Source organism: Euleptes europaea, chromosome 3, assembly GCF_029931775.1.
Source record: "Euleptes europaea isolate rEulEur1 chromosome 3, rEulEur1.hap1, whole genome shotgun sequence".
NCBI lineage: Eukaryota > Metazoa > Chordata > Lepidosauria > Squamata > Sphaerodactylidae > Euleptes > Euleptes europaea.
Genome location: NC_079314.1, coordinates 108,645,499 through 108,664,416, shown reverse-complemented (window position 1 = coordinate 108,664,416; position 18,918 = coordinate 108,645,499). Strand labels below are relative to the sequence as shown.

The following is an 18,918-nucleotide window of genomic DNA, read 5'->3' as shown; positions in this document are numbered from 1 at the left end:
TAACAAATAGACCTTACTGGATTTTGAGCAACTGCTTTACAGCAAATTTGCAGCACTTTACAAAGCTGTGAAAGAGCAAAGACAGACGGCTTTTTAGCTGCAGCCAGTTTGCTACATTTCTTTGAAGGACTCATGAAGTTATAAAGTTAAAAAAAAAAAAAAAAAGGTCTTCGACTTACCATGTCTCTATTTACCTGTTATGAAGCTGATGGTGGAACTATCGCAACAACTCAGTTCTGGGTCTCCCCACGTCACCATAGTAACACGAAAGTTATAATACCAGGCAGGTAGCAGGTTGCCTATTCTCTGGAACGTTGGAAACAAGAGGGGAACATAGTATGAGCACCTTGAGAAGTGGGATCCACGGAGACATTAAGGGTCTGGGGCTTGACAGACTTCACAGCAAAAACCTTGGCTTCGTCGCTGTCTTTTTCTCTCCTGCCCTTTAGTAGATTAAGACTGGTGGTGGGAAGTACCGTCAAGTCGCAGCCGACTCATGGCAAACCTGTAGGGTTTTCATTTTCAAGGCAAGAAAGGAACCGAGGTGTTTTGCTATTGCCGGTTTCTGCTCATCCCATCCAAGTACTAGCCAGGCAGGGCCAGTCATGCTTAATGTCCTATATTTGACAAGATTGGGCTAATAAACTGTAAGATGCACTGACGCAGGGTTGCCCATGAAAACAGCAGCCTGTTTTCCTCTGCCTGTACTATGTTCCTCTGCCTGTACTATGTACACCTCTGCCTGTACTATATACACCTCTGTCTGTACTATGTTCCTAGGGTTGCCAACTGCCAGGTAGTAGCAGGAGATCTCCTGCTAATTCAATTGATCTCCTACCGATAGAGATCAGATCACCTGGAGAAAAATGGCTGCTTTGGCAATTGAACTCTATGGCATTGAAGTCCCTCCCCTCCCCAAACCCCGCCCTCCTCAGGCTCCACCCAAAAATCTCCAGCCGGTGGTGAAGAGGGACCTGGCAACCATATATGTTCCTCTGTCTGTACTATGTACACCTTCCCTGGGGGTCTAGCTGGACTAATACCAGCATCCCCCCCCCCGTTCTGTTGTAAATCCCTGGCCTCACCTGGTGCAGGCAAAGAAATGTTCAGGCCATGAGGTCGGAGCGGGAAAAGGGACACACGGCTGCCCTTTTTGGCAGAAGCCCTGCATTTTAAAGAATGGAGTGTTCCTCCCTAAGACAGCAACCACTTTTACTTTAGTGTCGTGTAAATTAACGCCAGACACTATGCAAAACACCAAGAAGAAGAGTTGGTTTTTATAAGCTGACTTTCTCTACCACTTAAGGAAGAATCAAACCAGCTTACAATCACCTTCCCTTCCCCTAGCCACAACAGACACCCTTTGATGTAGGTGGGGCTGAGAGAGCTCTAAAAGAGCTGTGACTAGCCCAATGTCACCCAGCTGGCTTCATATGTAGGAGTGGGAAACAAATCCAGTTCTCCAGATTAGCCTCCGCCGCTCATGTGGAGGAGTGGCGAATCAAAATTGGTTCTCCAGATCAGAGTCCACCGCTCCAAACCACCGCTCTTAACCACTACAACACCCTAACCAAATAGTTCCTATACAGAAGGAGGGCTTTTCTTTAATGAGGCAAGGTGAGCTGGTGGCTTTGGCCAGCAGATTTTGGAGGATGGCAGCGTCCTCCTCCTCAACTTCACTGCTTCCTCACCCTCATCCCCTACCCTGGAGACATGAATGCTTCACTCCTCCTCATTTTTCTTGGATCATTAGAAACCACACAGCAAACATTGCAGGCCCAACTGGGACTTCCAGAACTCACATGCCCTATGAGAAATGTGCAGGTTGTTGTGAAGTGTTTAAAGAAGCCAAAGAAATGAGGAAGAAGGAAGCATTAGCTGTTCTGACTCTGGGGCAGTAAGAAGGAAGGCAGGGAGGAGGCAGTCTCAGTTAGCACCAGCGTCACCCTGTTGATTAGGGATTACAACTGATCTCCAGGCGAGAGAGATCAGTTCACCTGGAGAAAATGGCTGCTTTAAAAGTGGACTCTATGGCATTATACCCCATTGAAGTCCTTCCCCTCCCTAAACCCCACCTTCCTCAGGCTCCACCCCCAAAATCTCCAGGTATTTACCAACCCGGAACTGGCAATCCTACTGTTGAGGTGTAGAGTTGCCCACTCTGGGTTGGGAAATACCTGGAGATTTTGGGGATGAAGCCTGAGGAGGGCGGGGTTTGGGGAGGGCCCTCAGCAGGGTATAATGCCATAGAGTCCACCCTCCAAAGCAGCCATTTTTTACAGGGGGACTGATCTATGTAGTCTGAAGATTATAATAGTGGGAGATCTCCAAGTGCCACCTGGAGGTTGGCAACCCTGTTAAGGTGCCACTAGACAGAAGGTGAATCAGGTGAATCCAGCCACCACTTTAGGTGGTGGCTGGAGATCTCCTGGGAGTACAAGTGATTTCCAGGTGATGGAGATCAGTTCACCTGGAGAAAATGGCCCCTTTGGAATGTGGACTTTGTGGCTTTATACTCCACTGAGTTCCCTCCCCTCCCCAAACCCTGGCCCTCCTCAGGCTCCAACCCCCAAATCTCTAGGTATTTCCCAACCCAGAGCTGGCAACCCTAGATGAATCAGAAGGTTAAGGGCTGATCATTAACAGCATTCTTAGAGACAGATTTTCCCCTCCAAATTCTCAGGCATCAAAGGAGCCTGTTTTCTGCTATTCTTCCAAACAAGTTGGATTTTAGATATCCAGACACATTGCAAAGACTTCTGTTCTGTATTTTTAATGCTTCTTCATATGTTTCTGTGCGTGAAAGGACTTGTAGCAAACAGCGAGGACGGCACTTTACCACTGACGAGGTTAAAGAGACAGTGGCTGCTATTTCGTAGTACGTCATCCACTCCGAGGTCATCGTCGAGGGGTTGAAATAGAACATTTCTACGATGTACTTCCGGAAGACACCGAGATACGGCCTGTTCCAGCTCAGGACCACAGCGGTGGGACCCAAAGGATAAAGGGTTAGATCTTTGATCCCAGTGGGCACTATAAACCAGAAATGGGAAGCCATTAATATTTTCATAAACACAAAAGGTGTGGTTAAAAAAAAAACAAAAAAAACCCCAACAGGCCTATTTAGACAGAATGCAGGTGTCCCTGGAAAATCTGACCCAGGGCAAGAGTTTAGAGGTAAAGCAAACGCAGAAGGTCCCAGGTTAAGGTTACTTAGACTCACCATAACTGCATCCCAACAGCAATAAAAATGGAAGTGATGTCGCCATGACTCCAGACTCTCTAGCACTAACCCAAAACTCTATGGTAAAATCGGAATTCCATGTGAAAGACAGAGCATCCAGTAACTCAGTGAGATCATTTCCAGTTACACAGCTGGAAATGATGTCATGACGTCTGCTCTTCTTGAAGGGAGATATGCCCGCCTCCCTTATGAACTCCGCCTCTGTCCATGTCAATCTGGAATGGTGGAAACATGTTCTTTTACACTGTCCATTTTATCAAGACATACGTAAAATGTTCATCGATCCAATTTTGTCTAGCTTCTCAGCTAGTGATAGAGTTAGCCACACTACTTTGTTATTAGATTATTCTGTTAAAGATATTAGATTATTCTGTTAAAGATATTACCTATCAGGTTGCGAGATTCTGTGCCAGGGCATGTGTAATAAGGCAGAAGAAGCTGTCATAATGTCTTTTATGTTAAACAGACCATTTTACCAAGAGTTGTTGTAACTAAATTTTTGTTTTACTTGATCAAATACTAGACATTTTTAAAAATTATTTATGATATTTCTTTTTGTGTAAGCTGGTCTTTGACCGTAATAAATAAATGATGATGAAAACATAACTGACCACAGCAATTTGAATGGGGGGGGGGCAAGCACCATTGCAATGTCAGCCCCCGCTCTGTGCCAGCAATGGTGTTGGCACGGGATCCTCCTGTGCTGAGCCATTAATGTGGGATACGCCCAGCATCTCCACATCTTGCACCGAAGCAACTGGCCAACTGTGAGATGAATTATTTGGAAAATCTGAGCACGTACTCTGCCATTTGTATGGCACACATCCAGGGCTGTATATATTCCATACATCTGTGGGTTCTTTGTACCAATAGAGAACTGGCAGAAGAATCTGCTATCATATGATAACCCTATTCAAGTACTTGAAGGGCTGTCTTATAGAAGATGGTGCTGAGTTGTTTTCTGTGCCCCAGAAGGTCGGACCAGAACCAACGGGTTGAAATTAAATCAAAAGAGTTTCTGTCTAGACATTAGGAAGAATTTTCTAACAGTTGGAGCAGTGCCTCAGTGGAACAGGCTTCCTCGGGAGGTGGTAAGCGCTCCTTCCCTGGAGGTTTTTAAGAAGAAGCAAGATGGCCATCTGTCAGCAATGCTGATTCTATGACCTTAGGCAGATCATGAGAGGGATGGTATCTTGGGCATCTTCTGGGCATGGAGTAGGGGTCACTGGGGGTGTGGGGGGAGAGGTAGTTGTGAGTTTCCCGTATTGTGCAGGAGGCTGGACTAGATGACCCTGGTGGTCCCTTCCAACTCTATGATTCTATGACTCTATGATTCTATCTTTTTTTGTAAAACAACTTTCTAGTCCTCATGGATCTAGAGGAAAATTATTAAGCGGGTGATTAAACAACTAGACAGAGGCTGAGAACAGATAGGATATCACTGTGTTCTTAGGTGTGACTGATTGGCTATTTTATAATGGCAAGGGTCCCCCTCCACACAAAAAAAGCAGAGTCTCCCATCCTGATCCAAGCAATAATTTCCTTGATTATTATCAACAGCTGCAAATAGACCCCCACCTTTCATCCAGACTAGAAAGAGGCCATATTAGATGTATGCCGTGAGTACACTACTCAGGCAGAGAATGTTAACCCAACATGTGGTCCTGCAGTCAATTAGCAGCAGCAAATGGAATATATGTAAATGGGTTACCGATGGCAAATGTAACAGGATCCGAAGGGGGTCCAACCAGAGGTCCTTTCCGCAAATAAATCACCACTTGGTACTGGGCGCCAGGAACCAGGTTTTCAATGAAGTTGCTGCTTGTGTTCACCTACAGCAAAGAGAAGGAGGATGTGTCGCAAAGGAAGGCGAAGGGACGAGAATGCTCACAATCCAATCCAATCACATTTGTGACAATTAGAGCTGTCAATAGGCTTCCCATTTGCCCAGTTATGGCAGGCAATTGCCCACCTGTTAACCAGGCTGCCCACCGACCCTCAGCTGGTCAGCAGGTGAAAGCAGGCTAGCTGAAGCGGGGAAGTGAACCCCGTGAAATGTGCGTGCGTGGCACAATGACATCACTTCTGGGTTTACCCAGGAATCACTGGCATCGCGATGGGGACACTGTAGCATTCTCCCCTCAAAACTCTATGGTTTACATAGAGGTTTTTGGAGGACAGTGCTAGAGCATCCCATGCAATGCCGATGCTTCCAAGGTAAACCTGGAAGTGATGTCATTGCGCCGCACGGATCGCCACCCCCAGCCCTGCCTCCATGAATAGGGTTGCCAGGTCCCTCTTCGACATTGGTGGGAGGTTTTTGGGGCGAAGCCTGAGGAGGGTGGGGTTTGGGAGGGGAGGGACTTCAATGCCATAGAGTCCAATTGCCAAACGGCCATTTTCTCCAGGTGAACAGACCTCTGTCAGCTGGAGATCAGTTCTAATAGCAGGAGATCTCCTGGAGGTTGGCAGTCCTATCTATAAAGCTTCTGCCGGTGGCAAGCGGGGATCTGGCAGCCCTAGCTGTCAAAACATTTTCAGCCGGTTGGCTGCCAGGATCTGGAATAACCTCTGGAGTGAGCGGAGCCCCAACTCAAGGTGGGCACAGAGGTGCTCATTTCCTTACACATCCTGATTTCTTACCGCTCTCTCTCCACCCCCTCTGAATACACAGTTTACAGTCACGCTCAAAAGTGTCTGCGTCTCTGCCGTACCCACCTTGCTCTCTGCGGGGAAAGAGAAACCAGATTGTTAGCGTCCTCCTGCAGCTGAAAGGTCCTTGCCTTTGGCTTAATGGGGGTATTAGAACAACCGAGACAATGGAGCAACGGGCACTCCTCTGCCTAGACACTAGAAAGCTCTGCGGCATTTGCTGAAACGTTCGCACTCCATTTTCTGTGCAGTCAAGCTGAAGTGTTTTGAAATACAGTCCTAATTGTCTACCCCAGTGACTGCAGCTTTCCCCGGCCTCCTTTGAGTCTGTTTTTTTTTCTCCAGTCACCATTAAAGGAGAGGGCATTTTCTGTCTCTTACCTCTGTGCAATAATGCTTTTCTAGTCTCTGGCTCTCTTTCTGCTTCTGGCACGTCAAGGACACGACAGAGACAATTGTGTGGTTGCTGCCGCTGGTCTCCTGTGAAGAGGTCCAGGATAAGGAGGCAGTGGTGGGACTCAGCACCGTCACCATGACGTTTTGAGGCTTCTCAGTCAGCTCTTCTATCCATTCTCCTGTTGGACCTAAAACACCACCAGAAGTAGAGGGCCGTCACCACCAAAGGATGGCTCACCCTTCTAGAGGCCCATTTATCACACTTGCCTTAAAAACACACACATACATACAGCAAACTATTCGTTTTCCGCAGTCACAACCACAGGTAATGGGAGCTCCTCAATGGTAATGTGTACTCTATGCAATTCTGCCTAAACACATGGAATCATAGAATCACGGAGTTGGAAGGGGCCATGCTGGCCATCTAGTCCAACCCCCTGCTTAATGCAGGATCTGCCTAAAGAAGAAGAGTTGGTTTTCATAAACCGGCTTACAATCTCCTTCCCTTCCGCTCCCCACAACAGACCCCCTGTGAGGTAGGTGGGGCTGAGAGTGTGTGACTAACCCAAGGTAGTAGCAGGTGTTCCCGGATACCCAGGGGAGATGCCGTCAGTTGGATTAGACAATAGTGAACTAGATGGTCAGAGTCAAGACAAACAGCTACATCGGTTTTGCTAAGAGAATTTTTCCTCCTTTCATTTGTGTGTGTGTAAAGTGCCATCAAGTCAGAATCGACCTATGGTGACCCCTCATGGGGGTTTCAAGGCAAAACGCTAAAAGAGGTGGTTTGCCATTGCCTTCCCCTGCATAGCAACCCTGGCATTCCTTGGTGGTCTCCCATTCAAATACTAACCAGGGCTGACCCTGCTTAGCTTCCAAGATCAAGATCAGGCTACACCATACTGCCTTCCCTCTCCTTTCATTTTATGTATATTAACTCAAACATTTGCTTATCATACATTTACAGATATTAGGGTTGTTAACCTCCAGGTGCTATCTGGAAATGTCCTGCTATTACAAGTGATCTCCAGCCAATAGAGATCAGTTCACCTGGAGAAAATGGCTGCTTTGGCAATTGGACTCTATGGCATGGAAGTCCCCCCTCCCCAAACCCCGCCCTCCTCAGGCTCCACCCCAAAACTCTCCTGCTGAAGAGGGACCTGGCAACCCTAGCCAATATCAACGACAACATGACCACACACATCATTATATCTAATTCTGGCCCCAGAAGCTGGATGAAAAAAAATCTGTACCAGAGGTCATGTACAGATTGGGTTTGGGTTGGTTTTTTTTACAAGTCTGGGGGAAGCCTGAGGTTTGCAGAAAAAATATCAAATGTAAAAAAACCCCAAAACATACATTGTAATGTTAAAAAACTTTAAATCATAGAAGCAATGAGGAAATGACTTATACTTACTAATGTAAAAACTTAGTGTTTTGGCAGATTGGCTTTCCCGAATTTCACATAAGCCAGAGGAGCTAAATGTTGTAACAGAGACTGTATATTTCCCTGGTTCTTTCAGCTCAGCGACAAATTCATGAATATCCTCCCCGACTGTCAGAAATTCTGTGAAGTTCTCTAAATCAAGACAGAAGAATTTACTGGAACAGGAGAAGTTTCGGTGTTCAGACAGCCTGATTTATACCTAGTGCCCTAATAGCGACACTATTGCAAGCCTACAGAGATGAATTAATAGGGGCAGTTTTTATTGTCTTATTATGACCCAGAGAATTATGAATAGTTGGAACTAATGCACAAGTGTAAAGAAATAAAGAAGCCATGGAACAATTTGCTTTATGTGGTACTCGACATAAAGGAAAGGCCTTTTGCTTTGACTATCTGGAAAGATGTTTAAAAAGGTAAAGGTAGTCCCCCTGTGCAAGCATTGGGTCATTACTGACCCATGGGGTGACGTCACATCCCGATGTGTACTAGGCAGACTATGTTTACGGGGTGGTTTGCCAGTGCCTTCCCCAGTCGTCTACACTTTAGCCCCAGCAAGCTGGGTACTCATTTGACCGACCTCGGAAGGATGGAAGGCTGAGTCAACCTTGAGCCGGCTACCTGAAACCGACTTCCGTCGGGATCAAACTTAGGTCGTGAGCAGAGCTTTTGACTGCAGTACTGCAGCTTACCACTCTGCGTCACGGGGCATTACGGAAAGATATTACTATGCCAAAAAAAAAAAAAAAAGGACATCTATGATTTTGAATGTACAGGCTACATTATTACTTAGAAACTAAAACTATCAGTAGATGTAAGCTAATGAAATTTTTCTGTGCCATACTTTACACCAGAACTCGCAAACAAGATGCCATGGGGAAAGGAAGCCCTACAGTGACTACAATAGCTAGTGGTTCTGACAGCTGCAGGAAGACCTCTTGGAATCCTCTCTTTCTCTCCCTCTGCCAGTCTCCACCCTTTACACACGCTTTGCAAATCACAGCTACCAGTTCAAAAGCTGCTGCAGCTCCCTTTGGAGAACCCCATTCCAACATTCTTTCAGCACTTCCCCAGTCTGGCCACAGGCTTCTCTGTCCCCCTACGCCAAAGCCTAGTTTTCTATTAAAGCTACAGAGGAATGGGAAGTCTCTGCTCAGTACTGGTTCCTTGTTCTTCTCTGCTGCTTTGGATCCAAGAAGCTAGAGGGATGGTAAAGGGCTCACTGCCGCAACACTGAAAGACAGCTGGAACGGGGGCTACTGTAGACAGTAGAAACAGCTGAGGGAACTGGTATCTCTTCACCAGTAAAGCAGCCTGATATTTAGATGGGCTTATTTTGCCGAAGCTATTTGTTGACCACAAGCCAGACTGGAGGATAATTGCCCATCGATGCAGTGGGGGAGAAGGAGAAGAAGAAGAGGAGGAGGAGGAGTTGGTTTTTATATGCCAACTTTCTCTACCACTTAAGGGAGAATCAGACTAGCTTACAATCACCTTCCCTTCCCCTCCCCACAACAGACATCCTGTGAGGTAGGTGGGGCTGAGAGAGCTCTAAGAGAGCTGTGACTAGCCCAGTGTCATCCAGCAGGCTTCATGTGGAGGAGCAAGGAAACAAATTCAGTTCACCAGATTAGCCTCCGCCACTCATGTGGTGAAGTGGGGAGTCAAACCTGCTACTCCAAACCACCACTTTTAACCACTACACCACGCGGGCTGGGAAGAGAGCAAGAACTGTGTTTCCCCTCCCTGCCTGCCCATCATAGGGGCAATGCCACTAGCAGTCCGCCTAGTCACTTAGTGTCTACATGAGGCCAAACCCTTTGCTTGTTCACTCAGATCACATGACAGATCTCCTGGATAAAATCCAGGAATCAAGTGTGCACAGCGGACCCAGACATTTAAGATTTGGCCTAACTGAGATATTAAGCCAACACATGGAGAGCTGGGGGCACTGGAAGCAAACAAATACACTGTGGGTGAGGAGGAAAGGCCCTCTATCACTCTCTCCAGCGCACATAGGGCCAAGTGCTTATCATCATTCTGATATTTATATCATGCTTTCCCCCAAACTGAAGCCCAAAGCAGTTCACAACATTTTTCTATGCTCCTCCATTTTATCTTAACAACCACCACCAATGAGGTAGGTTGGGCTGAGAGAGAGAGAGAGAGAGAGAGAGAGAGACTCTAACCACTACCCCATTCTGGCTCTCCAATCTGTGAATTTGTACCCACTTGGTGGGGACTTGGAAATTGGATGCAGTCTATTTTCTTCCCTGCCCAACAACTGATTCGTGGAATCCCACCTTTTAAAAATGCAGTTAGGCTACACGCATGCTGTTTTGTTCTGGATACCACAGCAACAATAAGCAATCCATTCTAACAAGCAAATAATAATAATAATAATAATATTAACAATAACAGCAACAACAATAATAATATTTGCAGCTGCCTGAGAGCCACTTTACACTGGGAAATCTATGACAGAATATGCCAACACTTACTTTAATGGTAAAAAGGAGTCAAGGGGAGGTGATTACATTCTGGCCTTAGAACTGGGCAGGAGGAAACCCCTTCCCTTTGTGCTTTTTCCCCAAATTAAATATCCCATCTTCCTGGCGAGCTGCTATTAGACTTGGCAGGGAGAAAACATAGTGCAGATATCTGCCTTTTATCTCTATCATAGCAAACAGCATCTGTGGTAGTGAAGTTTTTATTGGGACCATAGTATGTGTGCGTGTGCGTGTGCATGTGTGTGTGAAATTAATGCCCCCCAGCACTGTAGGCTGGATAGAAACCAACTGTCTCCATTGGCTCCAACAAAATTCAGAGGACCCCACAGCTCCTTTCTGCCACAAAAGTCAACAAAAGTCAAAAGTCAATCACAGATGCTACACAGCATCATGTCTAGCGTGTCCTTAATTATCCATTAAGATTTCTACCAGAATTAGCAGACAAACCAGACCAGCCACCGTCCCACTTGCAGCTTTTATGCCCAAAGGCCATAATTGTGGACAGGCCGATTTTCAACACTACCTTCTCTCTTGATGTGAATATGGAAGCCATCAAATGCTGTGGGTGGCTTTGGAGGCAACCAGCTCAACACCATTTGCACGGGGAGGAATGACGGAGGCTCCAGAGTAGGACTTCCAAACTCCAGGGTCGGGCTGCTGTTCTCATAATCCTTTGGCACGGCATTCACAAACTCATCTTCGCTCTCCGGAAAGTCGGATTCATTAATCCACCAATCTGGCTGAGACGTGGTTTCGTAGTCACTGCTGTTGTAGTGGTAATCAGGCCACGTATAGGTAGCGTTTGCAGTCGGCAGCTCCAGCAGATCGTCCAAGAGATGAGTTGTTTTCTCCAGCTCAGCTGTATTCTGCGTCCCCAAAAAAGATTCCTCTGGGAAAATTCCACTGTGTTCCTCCCAGTTTTCATTTTTGTTTATCTGGACGATTCTCACAGAAATATTTCGAGGTGGGTAGGGGACTGGAAAAGAGGGGGGAGAGTCAAAAAGCATTAACTGGGGTTAATAATATGCTCACAATCATTGTTACTATAGAAGCAGGGAGGAGTAGGGTTGCCAACCTCCAGGTACTCAAATCAGACACTGTAAGTGCAATTATATAACAAAGCGATTTACTATACACAAAAACAACAACCAACTCAATAAGTGTATAAGAAGGTCTTCCTAGTTGTATGTTATATTGTAATGTTGTGAATGTGTTTCTTTATTGTGTTTCACATTATACACTTAGTGAGTTGGTTGTTTTTGTGGCTAGTAAAACACTTTGTTATATAATTGCACTTACAGTGTCTGATTTGTTTATTATACAATTTTGGAGCCTCTTACTGTTAGTTTTGCTGACCCACTGTACAGCATTGGTGAATCCTTGCTTGTAACCTCCAGCCAGGTACTAGCTAGGGATTTTCTGCTATTACAACTGATCTCCAGCCAATGGAGATCAGTTCACCTGGAGAAAAAGTTCAAAGGGCAGCATGACCAAGTTTGATCTCCTGCGGGTGAGACAGCTCTGCTGATTTACAGTCCTTTTGCTTTCTTTATAAGCCTGCATGACCACTGGATGGCCCAGGTTAGCCTGATCTCGTCAGATCTCAGAAGCTAAGCAAGGCCAAGCCTGGTATGTATTTGGATGGGAGACCTCCAAGGAATACCAGGGAAATGATGGGGAGGGAGGAAATGGCAAACCATCTCTGTTAGTCTCTTGCCTTGAAAACCCCACTAGGGGTTGCCATAAGTCAGATGGGACTTGACGGAGGGGGGAAACATCCACATGTCTACTATCACCCCACATCAAATCCTCCTGCTCCAGAGAAATCTCTGCCTTGGCCACTGGAGGGGGAAGCTTGAGATCAATTTGCTTTTCATTTCAGAACCTACGGACCACAGAAATAGGGTTGCCAGGTGCCCGGTGGTGGCGGGCAAACCCCCGGCAATTCGCCCCTCTGCCCGCCCACCACCTGAAGGTCGGCGGGCAAACGTGCACTGCACACGAGCGACGTTGGCGCATGCGTGGCACTTCCGGTTTACAACCAGCAGTGCTGCCTCGCGAGGGGCCTTTTCCTCTTAGTTTGAGTGGTAAAGGGCATGTGTGTGCGCACACAATCACACCAATAGCCCCATAGCCTTACGTGGGAGCAAAGGAGGGACCTGGTCAGCCTACACAAACACACACCCCTTCAACAATACACTCCTATAGCTTCAGCTGGACTCCAATGGCACAGGCCTCTGAGATTAATAGGAATTCCCAGGCACAGATCCAAGACTGAATTAAAATACATCCCAGACTTTGCAAAAGTGTCACTTGCAATTCACCGAACACAGCTATCATGTCGATAGTTTTTTTTTCCCTTTCTTGTAAAGGACTCCAGCTTCAGGCTTCAGGGCAGAAAGAAATCGAGAGACGGGGGAGGGGAAGAGGCATGGCACAATATTCTCTCTCTCCCCCCCCCATTCTTATAGGGAGAGTCTGTCACAGGCAGCAAAAGAGGTCATCGGTCTTCTTGTAAACGCATCACTGCTGCCAGAGGCAGGCCGACATGCAGATGCTTCCACGCAAATATTCCTCTGAGCAAAGGCAGTATAATGAATAGTGGTTTTGGACTTGCACCCAAGACACCTGGGTTCACAAACCCCACTTAGCCCAGAAATGCAGAGTCAAACAAAAGAGTCAGAGACGGTTGGGGCTCCCAGCATCTTTTAAAGATGCATTACAAGTGTGCATGGCTACAGTGCATACTAGGGCCATGTTGGGAAGAGGAAGAAGAGTTGGTTTCGATACCCTGATTTTCTCTGCCTTTAAGGAGACTCGAACCGGCTTACAATCGCCTTCCCTTCCTCTCCCCACAACAGACACCTTGTGAGGTAGGTGGGGCCGAGAGAGTTCAGAGAGAGATGTGACTAGCCCAAGGTCACCCAGCTGGCTTTGTGTGGAGGAGTGGGGAATCGAACCCGTTTTCCCAGATTAGAGTCCGCCGCTCTTAACCACTACACCACGCTGGCTCTCTAAGCAGTCAGCAAGCAATTGGCTTGATGCATTCATGCCTTGCTGGACTTCCTAGAAGCATTTGACCATAAGAAACACAGTGCTGGAGTACTTGGCCCCTTGATCTGGGAGAAACATTTCCAGCAGATTTTTAAAGAAACGTTGAGACCAAAACTGCTGTATCATCATTGAAAGATGCCTGAGAACGGCCTCCAGTTAAGAATGAAGATAAAGAGCTTACAGCTCAACTGAAATCAGGGAAGGTTCTGACGGTGCCCCCTCCAAACGAATTAAATCTAATTTAAAGTGGTGTGCTATCATCCTTAATTGAATGCATCACTAATTCCAGTACAATGCCTAAAATCTTGACTAAAGCAATAATAATTATCCCCATCTATTACAAGGGCCATAAAAAGGAACCTACTATCACCCAATTAGCCCACTTTCTATAACTGGAAAGACACATGCCAGGTATCTTTGTATTTATATGTATGCACGCATGGAACCATGCACCATGGATCTTTCTCACAGACACTCCCACGTTCTCGCGCTTACCTGTTCGATGTTGCTTGGGTTTGTGGGTCACCCCGCTGTATTCCACCAGTGTGCTTTTGTTGAACGTCGCTTCAGAGACCAACTGAAACGTGATGTTGCTGTAACAGATTCCTGGCAGCCAGTGATTGAAAACGGTTTTGCCTTTGAAGAAATCTGTGGGGTGGTAAATAAAGAAGTCAGCCAGCGATTCCGAAAAAGCCGCCTTCAGATAACAAAGCTGCACATATTCAATTAGAAAAAACTTCCCATCTTCACAGTGTTGAGGAGATAAATATCGCTTGGCGCAGTCTTGAAGATTAAAAATAAACAAATTCAGAAACAGGCAAATCTACTAGGCTTTTCTCCCCCCCACCCCTTCCCTTCCTGGTTTTCAAAAGTACTTAGAAGCTAAACTCAGGAAAACAAACATGGACGTTGGCAAAGTAATTGCAACTGGCAACATGCTTTATGTGACATTAAACATTTCAGAGAGCAGATGATAAAAAAAAAAAACCCTCCCCATCCTTTATACATACTTTGTGCAAGGGAGTCCACAACTGCCGATGGACAAGTTCATAACCTAGAAATCTTTGTGGTCTTTCAGGTGCTACTGGACTCAAATCATAATCAACTCATGCAATCCATTGCCAGCGTGAGAGCCGGCGTGGTGTAGTGGTTAAGAGTGGTGGTTAGGAGTGGTGGACTCTGATCTGGAGAACCAGGTTTGATTCCCCCACTCCTCCGCATGAGTGGCGGAGGCTAATCTGGTGAACTGGGTTCGTTTCCCCACTCCACATGAAGCCAGCTGGGTGACCATGGGTCTCTTAAAGCTCTCTTAGCCCCACCTATCTCACAGGGTGTCTGTTGTGGGGAGGGGAAGGTGATTGTAAGCTGGTTTGATTCTTCCTTAAGTGGTAGAGAAAGTCAACATATAAAAACCAACTCTTCTTCTCCTCCTCCTCCTTCTTCTTCTCAAGTTGGAGTGACAGCTGCTTGTTTAGATGGCTTTGAAAGGGGATTAGACAGTTTCATGGAGAATATATGAACATCATTAACCATCAACAGTCATTATCTATGCTGGGTAAATGAAACCTCCATGCTCAGGGGCAGGGCATTTTCTGGCAGGAAGCAGAGAGGGAAGGACTATCGCTTTCATGGCCCGCTCACGGGCCTTCCCAGAGGCATTTGGATATCCACTGTGAGAAAGAGGATTTTGACCTAGCTGGACCCTTGGCGTGATCCTGGTTGCCTCTTCTTATGGTCTTATTTTACAATGATATGTGAATGGTGTGTGAGAAGAATACCTTTGTATGTGATTATGGTACGCAATGGGCTGTTAGTGTGTGCTGACAGAGAAGTCCATGAGAGGGTGAAAGAGTGGATTTGAAATGGTTTTTACACAAAACACACACACACACACACACATAAATGTGGTTAGATCACAACAGGTAGCTGTGTTAGTCTGTCTGTAGCAGCAGAGAAATGAGCAAGAGTCCAGTAGCACCTTAAAGATTAACAAAATTTCTGGCAGGGGGTGTGAGCTTTTGTGAGCCACAGCTCACATAAATGTGGAGTTCCAGTTGTCGTAACGCTCACCGTTTCTCACTTAACGAGTATTTCCACCTACCTTTGTATAGCATTGTCCGATAGGCTTTTCCTTCCCAGTAGCTTATGTTCACCCGGGTGAAAACATTGTACTTCTCTGGATATTGGATTTCAAACAATACTCCAGTTTCTGGTGATGGCTTATAGTCGTAAATGGAAACGCTGGTGACAGGCAGTGGTTCTTAAAGACACACACACACACACACACACACACACACAGAGAAGGCACTTTTAAACCATGAAATTAACAAGGTGTGCTTTTACAGTGAAAACAGGAAAACCAAAGACAGGCACAATTCCAGTGCCCATGAGGCCTTCATAGAATCATAGAATCGTAGAGTTGGAAGGGGTCACCAGGGTCATCTAGTCCAACCCCCTGCGCAATGCAGGAAATTCACAACTACCTCCCCCCCACACACACCCAGTGACCCTACTCCGGGCCCAGAAGATGGCCAAGATGCCCTCCCTCTCTTCATCTGCCTAAGGTCATAGAATCAGCATTGATGACAGATGGCCATCTAGCCTCTGCTTAAAAATCTCCAGGGAAGGAGAGCTGACCACCTCCCAAGGAAGCCTATTCCACTGAGGGACCGCTCTAACTGTTAGAACATTCTTGCTAATGTCTAGACGGAAACTCTTTTGATTTAATTTCAACCCGTTGGCTCTGAGTTCTTTTTTTTTAATGTTGGGGTTAGTACTTGGTTAGTACTTGGATGGGAGACCACCAAGAAATTCCAGGGTCGGTATGCAAAGGAAGACACTGGCAAACCACCTCTGTTAGTCTCTTGCCTTGAAAACCCTACTGGGTCACCATAAGTCGGTTGCAACTTGACGGCTTTTTACACACACACAGGTCATGCATACTTTATGCATCTACTCAAGAAGCATCCAGGAAACCTTGCTGCACCTGTGGCTTTCCTGTCTGCCTCCTGACAAACGGAGGCACCCTTGGCCAGAAACGTCTCAACAGCAACTGCATCATTTTTGGAAAAGACTGAGCAGGATGTACTGACTTCTGACCCAGAAGGAATTCAGTTTGCCACTGTACTGGTTAAATGCTCACAGAGCTGTACTTCTCTTTCATTGCTCTGTGACTTCATTGGGCTTCATTTTCTATCATCACATTATAATTTATTAATTACAGTGACTTTATAGAGTAACTGAATTGCCCTCTTATGTAGTCCTTGATGACATAAAATAAGGAGCGGAAGGTGATTTCCTTTTTATTACATATTTATTTTGGTTGAGATCTTTCGATCTAATTATCTGATGATCTGATTATATGGAAGGCATCATAAACTGTCTCCCTTTCCAGCCGTCTTCTGTTTTTCTTATAGCAGTAAGCTAACCAATGTAGAATACAATTTAGAGACACTATGTTCATGTTGCTTTTCGGGGAAGATACCAGTAGCAAAAATGAACAACACCCCTCCAAGGTCAGAGGAGACTATATCTGTCTTGCAATCTGGAGAATGTATGCTTATCTTTAAATACACTGACAAGGCGGGAGACAAAGAATACATAGAACTTGTCATGTTTGTCCTATCCACTGCCCTATGAGGAGCGGTTGAAATGCTTAGGGCTGTTTAGCTTGGAAAGAAGGCAGTTAAGGGGAGACATGATAGAGGTATATATAATTATGCATGGTGTGTGGACAGGGAGAAGCTTTTCTCCCTCTGTCACAATACCAGAATGCTGGGTTGTCTGCTGAAGCTGGAGGGTGACGGATTCAAAACAGATAAAATAAAGTGTTTCTTCACACAACACATAGTTAAATTGTGGAACTCCCCGCCCCAGGATGTGGTGATGGCTGCCAAGTTGGAAGGCTTTAGGAGGGGAGTGGACATGTTCATGAAGGAGAGGGCTATCCATGTCTGCTAGTCAAAATGAATACTAGTCATGTTGATGCATATCTATTCTCTGCAGAATCAGAGGAGCGTGCCTATTATATTACGTGCTGTGGGACAGAGGCAGGATAACGCTGCTGCTGTCATCTTGTTTGGGGGCTTCCTAGAGGCACCTGGTTGACCACTGTGTGAACAGACTGCTGGACTTGATGGGCCTTGGTCTGATCCTGCATGGCTTTTCTTATGTTCTTATGAAGTAGAAGAAATCAGATTAAAAACACCAGGCACATAATTGGTAATAGCAGCTTTGGCTGTATTTTGTCTCATGGCACCAGTGTATTGCATGATAACTACACATTCTGCTATGTAGGCACATATTGTTAAAATAATGACAATACTTTCTAAACATTTGACAAAATGTTATTTATCAATGTACCCTAGCCAAAAAAGGCAGCAGTCTGAACTGAGACAAAGGATGAGGAAACAGCCAAGGCAGGCCAAGTTTAAACCTCATGGAAAATTGTTTTAAGATAGCAATGGAATTACCCCTTATACCTCTTTATAAAGACAATAATGAATTGTATTGGTTGGTGCTGCCATTAGCAACAACTTCCTTTACTTTTGATAGGAATACCTTCACCACCCTGAGCCCGGCTTTGGCTGGGGAGGGTGGAATATAAATTTAATACAATAACAAATAAATTGCTAGAGAATAATATTTGGCAAACATGGACAGGCACACTCTGAATCATGTAATAATGAATGGATGTGATTGTGAGAAATCTGCAGATTAGTTAAATTCAGGCAGTGAGTCTAGACCAGAACATCACAGCAAAGTTCTGAATACAAAATGATTTCTCGACATATGATACAAATTTATTCAATCTATTACAATTGTTATGCAAATAATTGTATGGTGTTTGTGTAAAAAAACGGCCTTAAAATTAAAGGGAAAGAAAAGAAACAATAACTTGGAAGGCATGGAACAAATGCAGTTATAGATAACGTGACTGTCAAGGTTAGTATTGTCTACTCTAATTTAAAGATGTGTGCTTGGATATAACCCAGCTGAATATATACCAAAAAATGACCTTATCAGTATTTTTCAGATATATTCAGTTCTCCCATATATATCCAGGATTTTTCAGGGTACTGAAAAAATTTTCAGGGTTTTTTCAGGGTACTGAAAAATGGGTCCCGAAAATCTCAGAAATATTTGGAATTAACCAGGAATCTGAGAAGCCAGAATTTGCAGATTCCAGGACTGCTTCTTCTTCTTTTTCTTCTTTTCACCCTCCCCACAAATGTTTCTGTGTCTCCCAGGGCTTGGCATCAGCTTGCCAGACTGCTTTAGGTAAAAATCTGTCAGTTTCAAGTTTTTTTTTTTTTAAGTTTGTGCTTTGCTGGAATTTGTTTGTGTCAGGTTCACATTTTTGTGGATTCTCATGCTTTACATAGGTTGAGATTCTTGCATTTACATATGTTCAAGTTCTCTGTTTTTGCATAGGTCTAGTTGCGGGTTTACATAGGTTGGTTGGGCTTTCCTGTGGGGGAGATATTCTTGCGTTTAAAATATTTTGCAGTTTTTTCCCTCCATAGGAAACAATGGAGGATGGCCAGGGGCCCCTTGTTCAGGGACCAATAGAATTAGACCCAATGGTCCAATTGACTTGAAATATGGGAGTTACTTAA

At 45.3% G+C, this 18,918-nt stretch overlaps 1 protein-coding gene across 1 annotated transcript in view; it reads right to left on the bottom strand.

Moving 5' to 3' along the window:
* The window catches only part of PTPRO (protein tyrosine phosphatase receptor type O), a 117,984-nt gene that overhangs the window by 60,692 nt on the left and 38,374 nt on the right, over positions 1-18,918 (bottom strand). Inside the window, exons 4-11 of the mRNA XM_056846600.1 lie at positions 15,402-15,560; positions 13,796-13,948; positions 10,770-11,222; positions 7,710-7,871; positions 6,278-6,480; positions 4,956-5,076; positions 2,840-3,033; positions 195-306 (exon numbers count right to left, since the gene is read on the bottom strand). Of these exons, the coding sequence (XP_056702578.1) occupies positions 195-306; positions 2,840-3,033; positions 4,956-5,076; positions 6,278-6,480; positions 7,710-7,871; positions 10,770-11,222; positions 13,796-13,948; positions 15,402-15,560 (1,557 nt within the window). The remainder of the gene's footprint in view (positions 1-194; positions 307-2,839; positions 3,034-4,955; positions 5,077-6,277; positions 6,481-7,709; positions 7,872-10,769; positions 11,223-13,795; positions 13,949-15,401; positions 15,561-18,918) is intronic.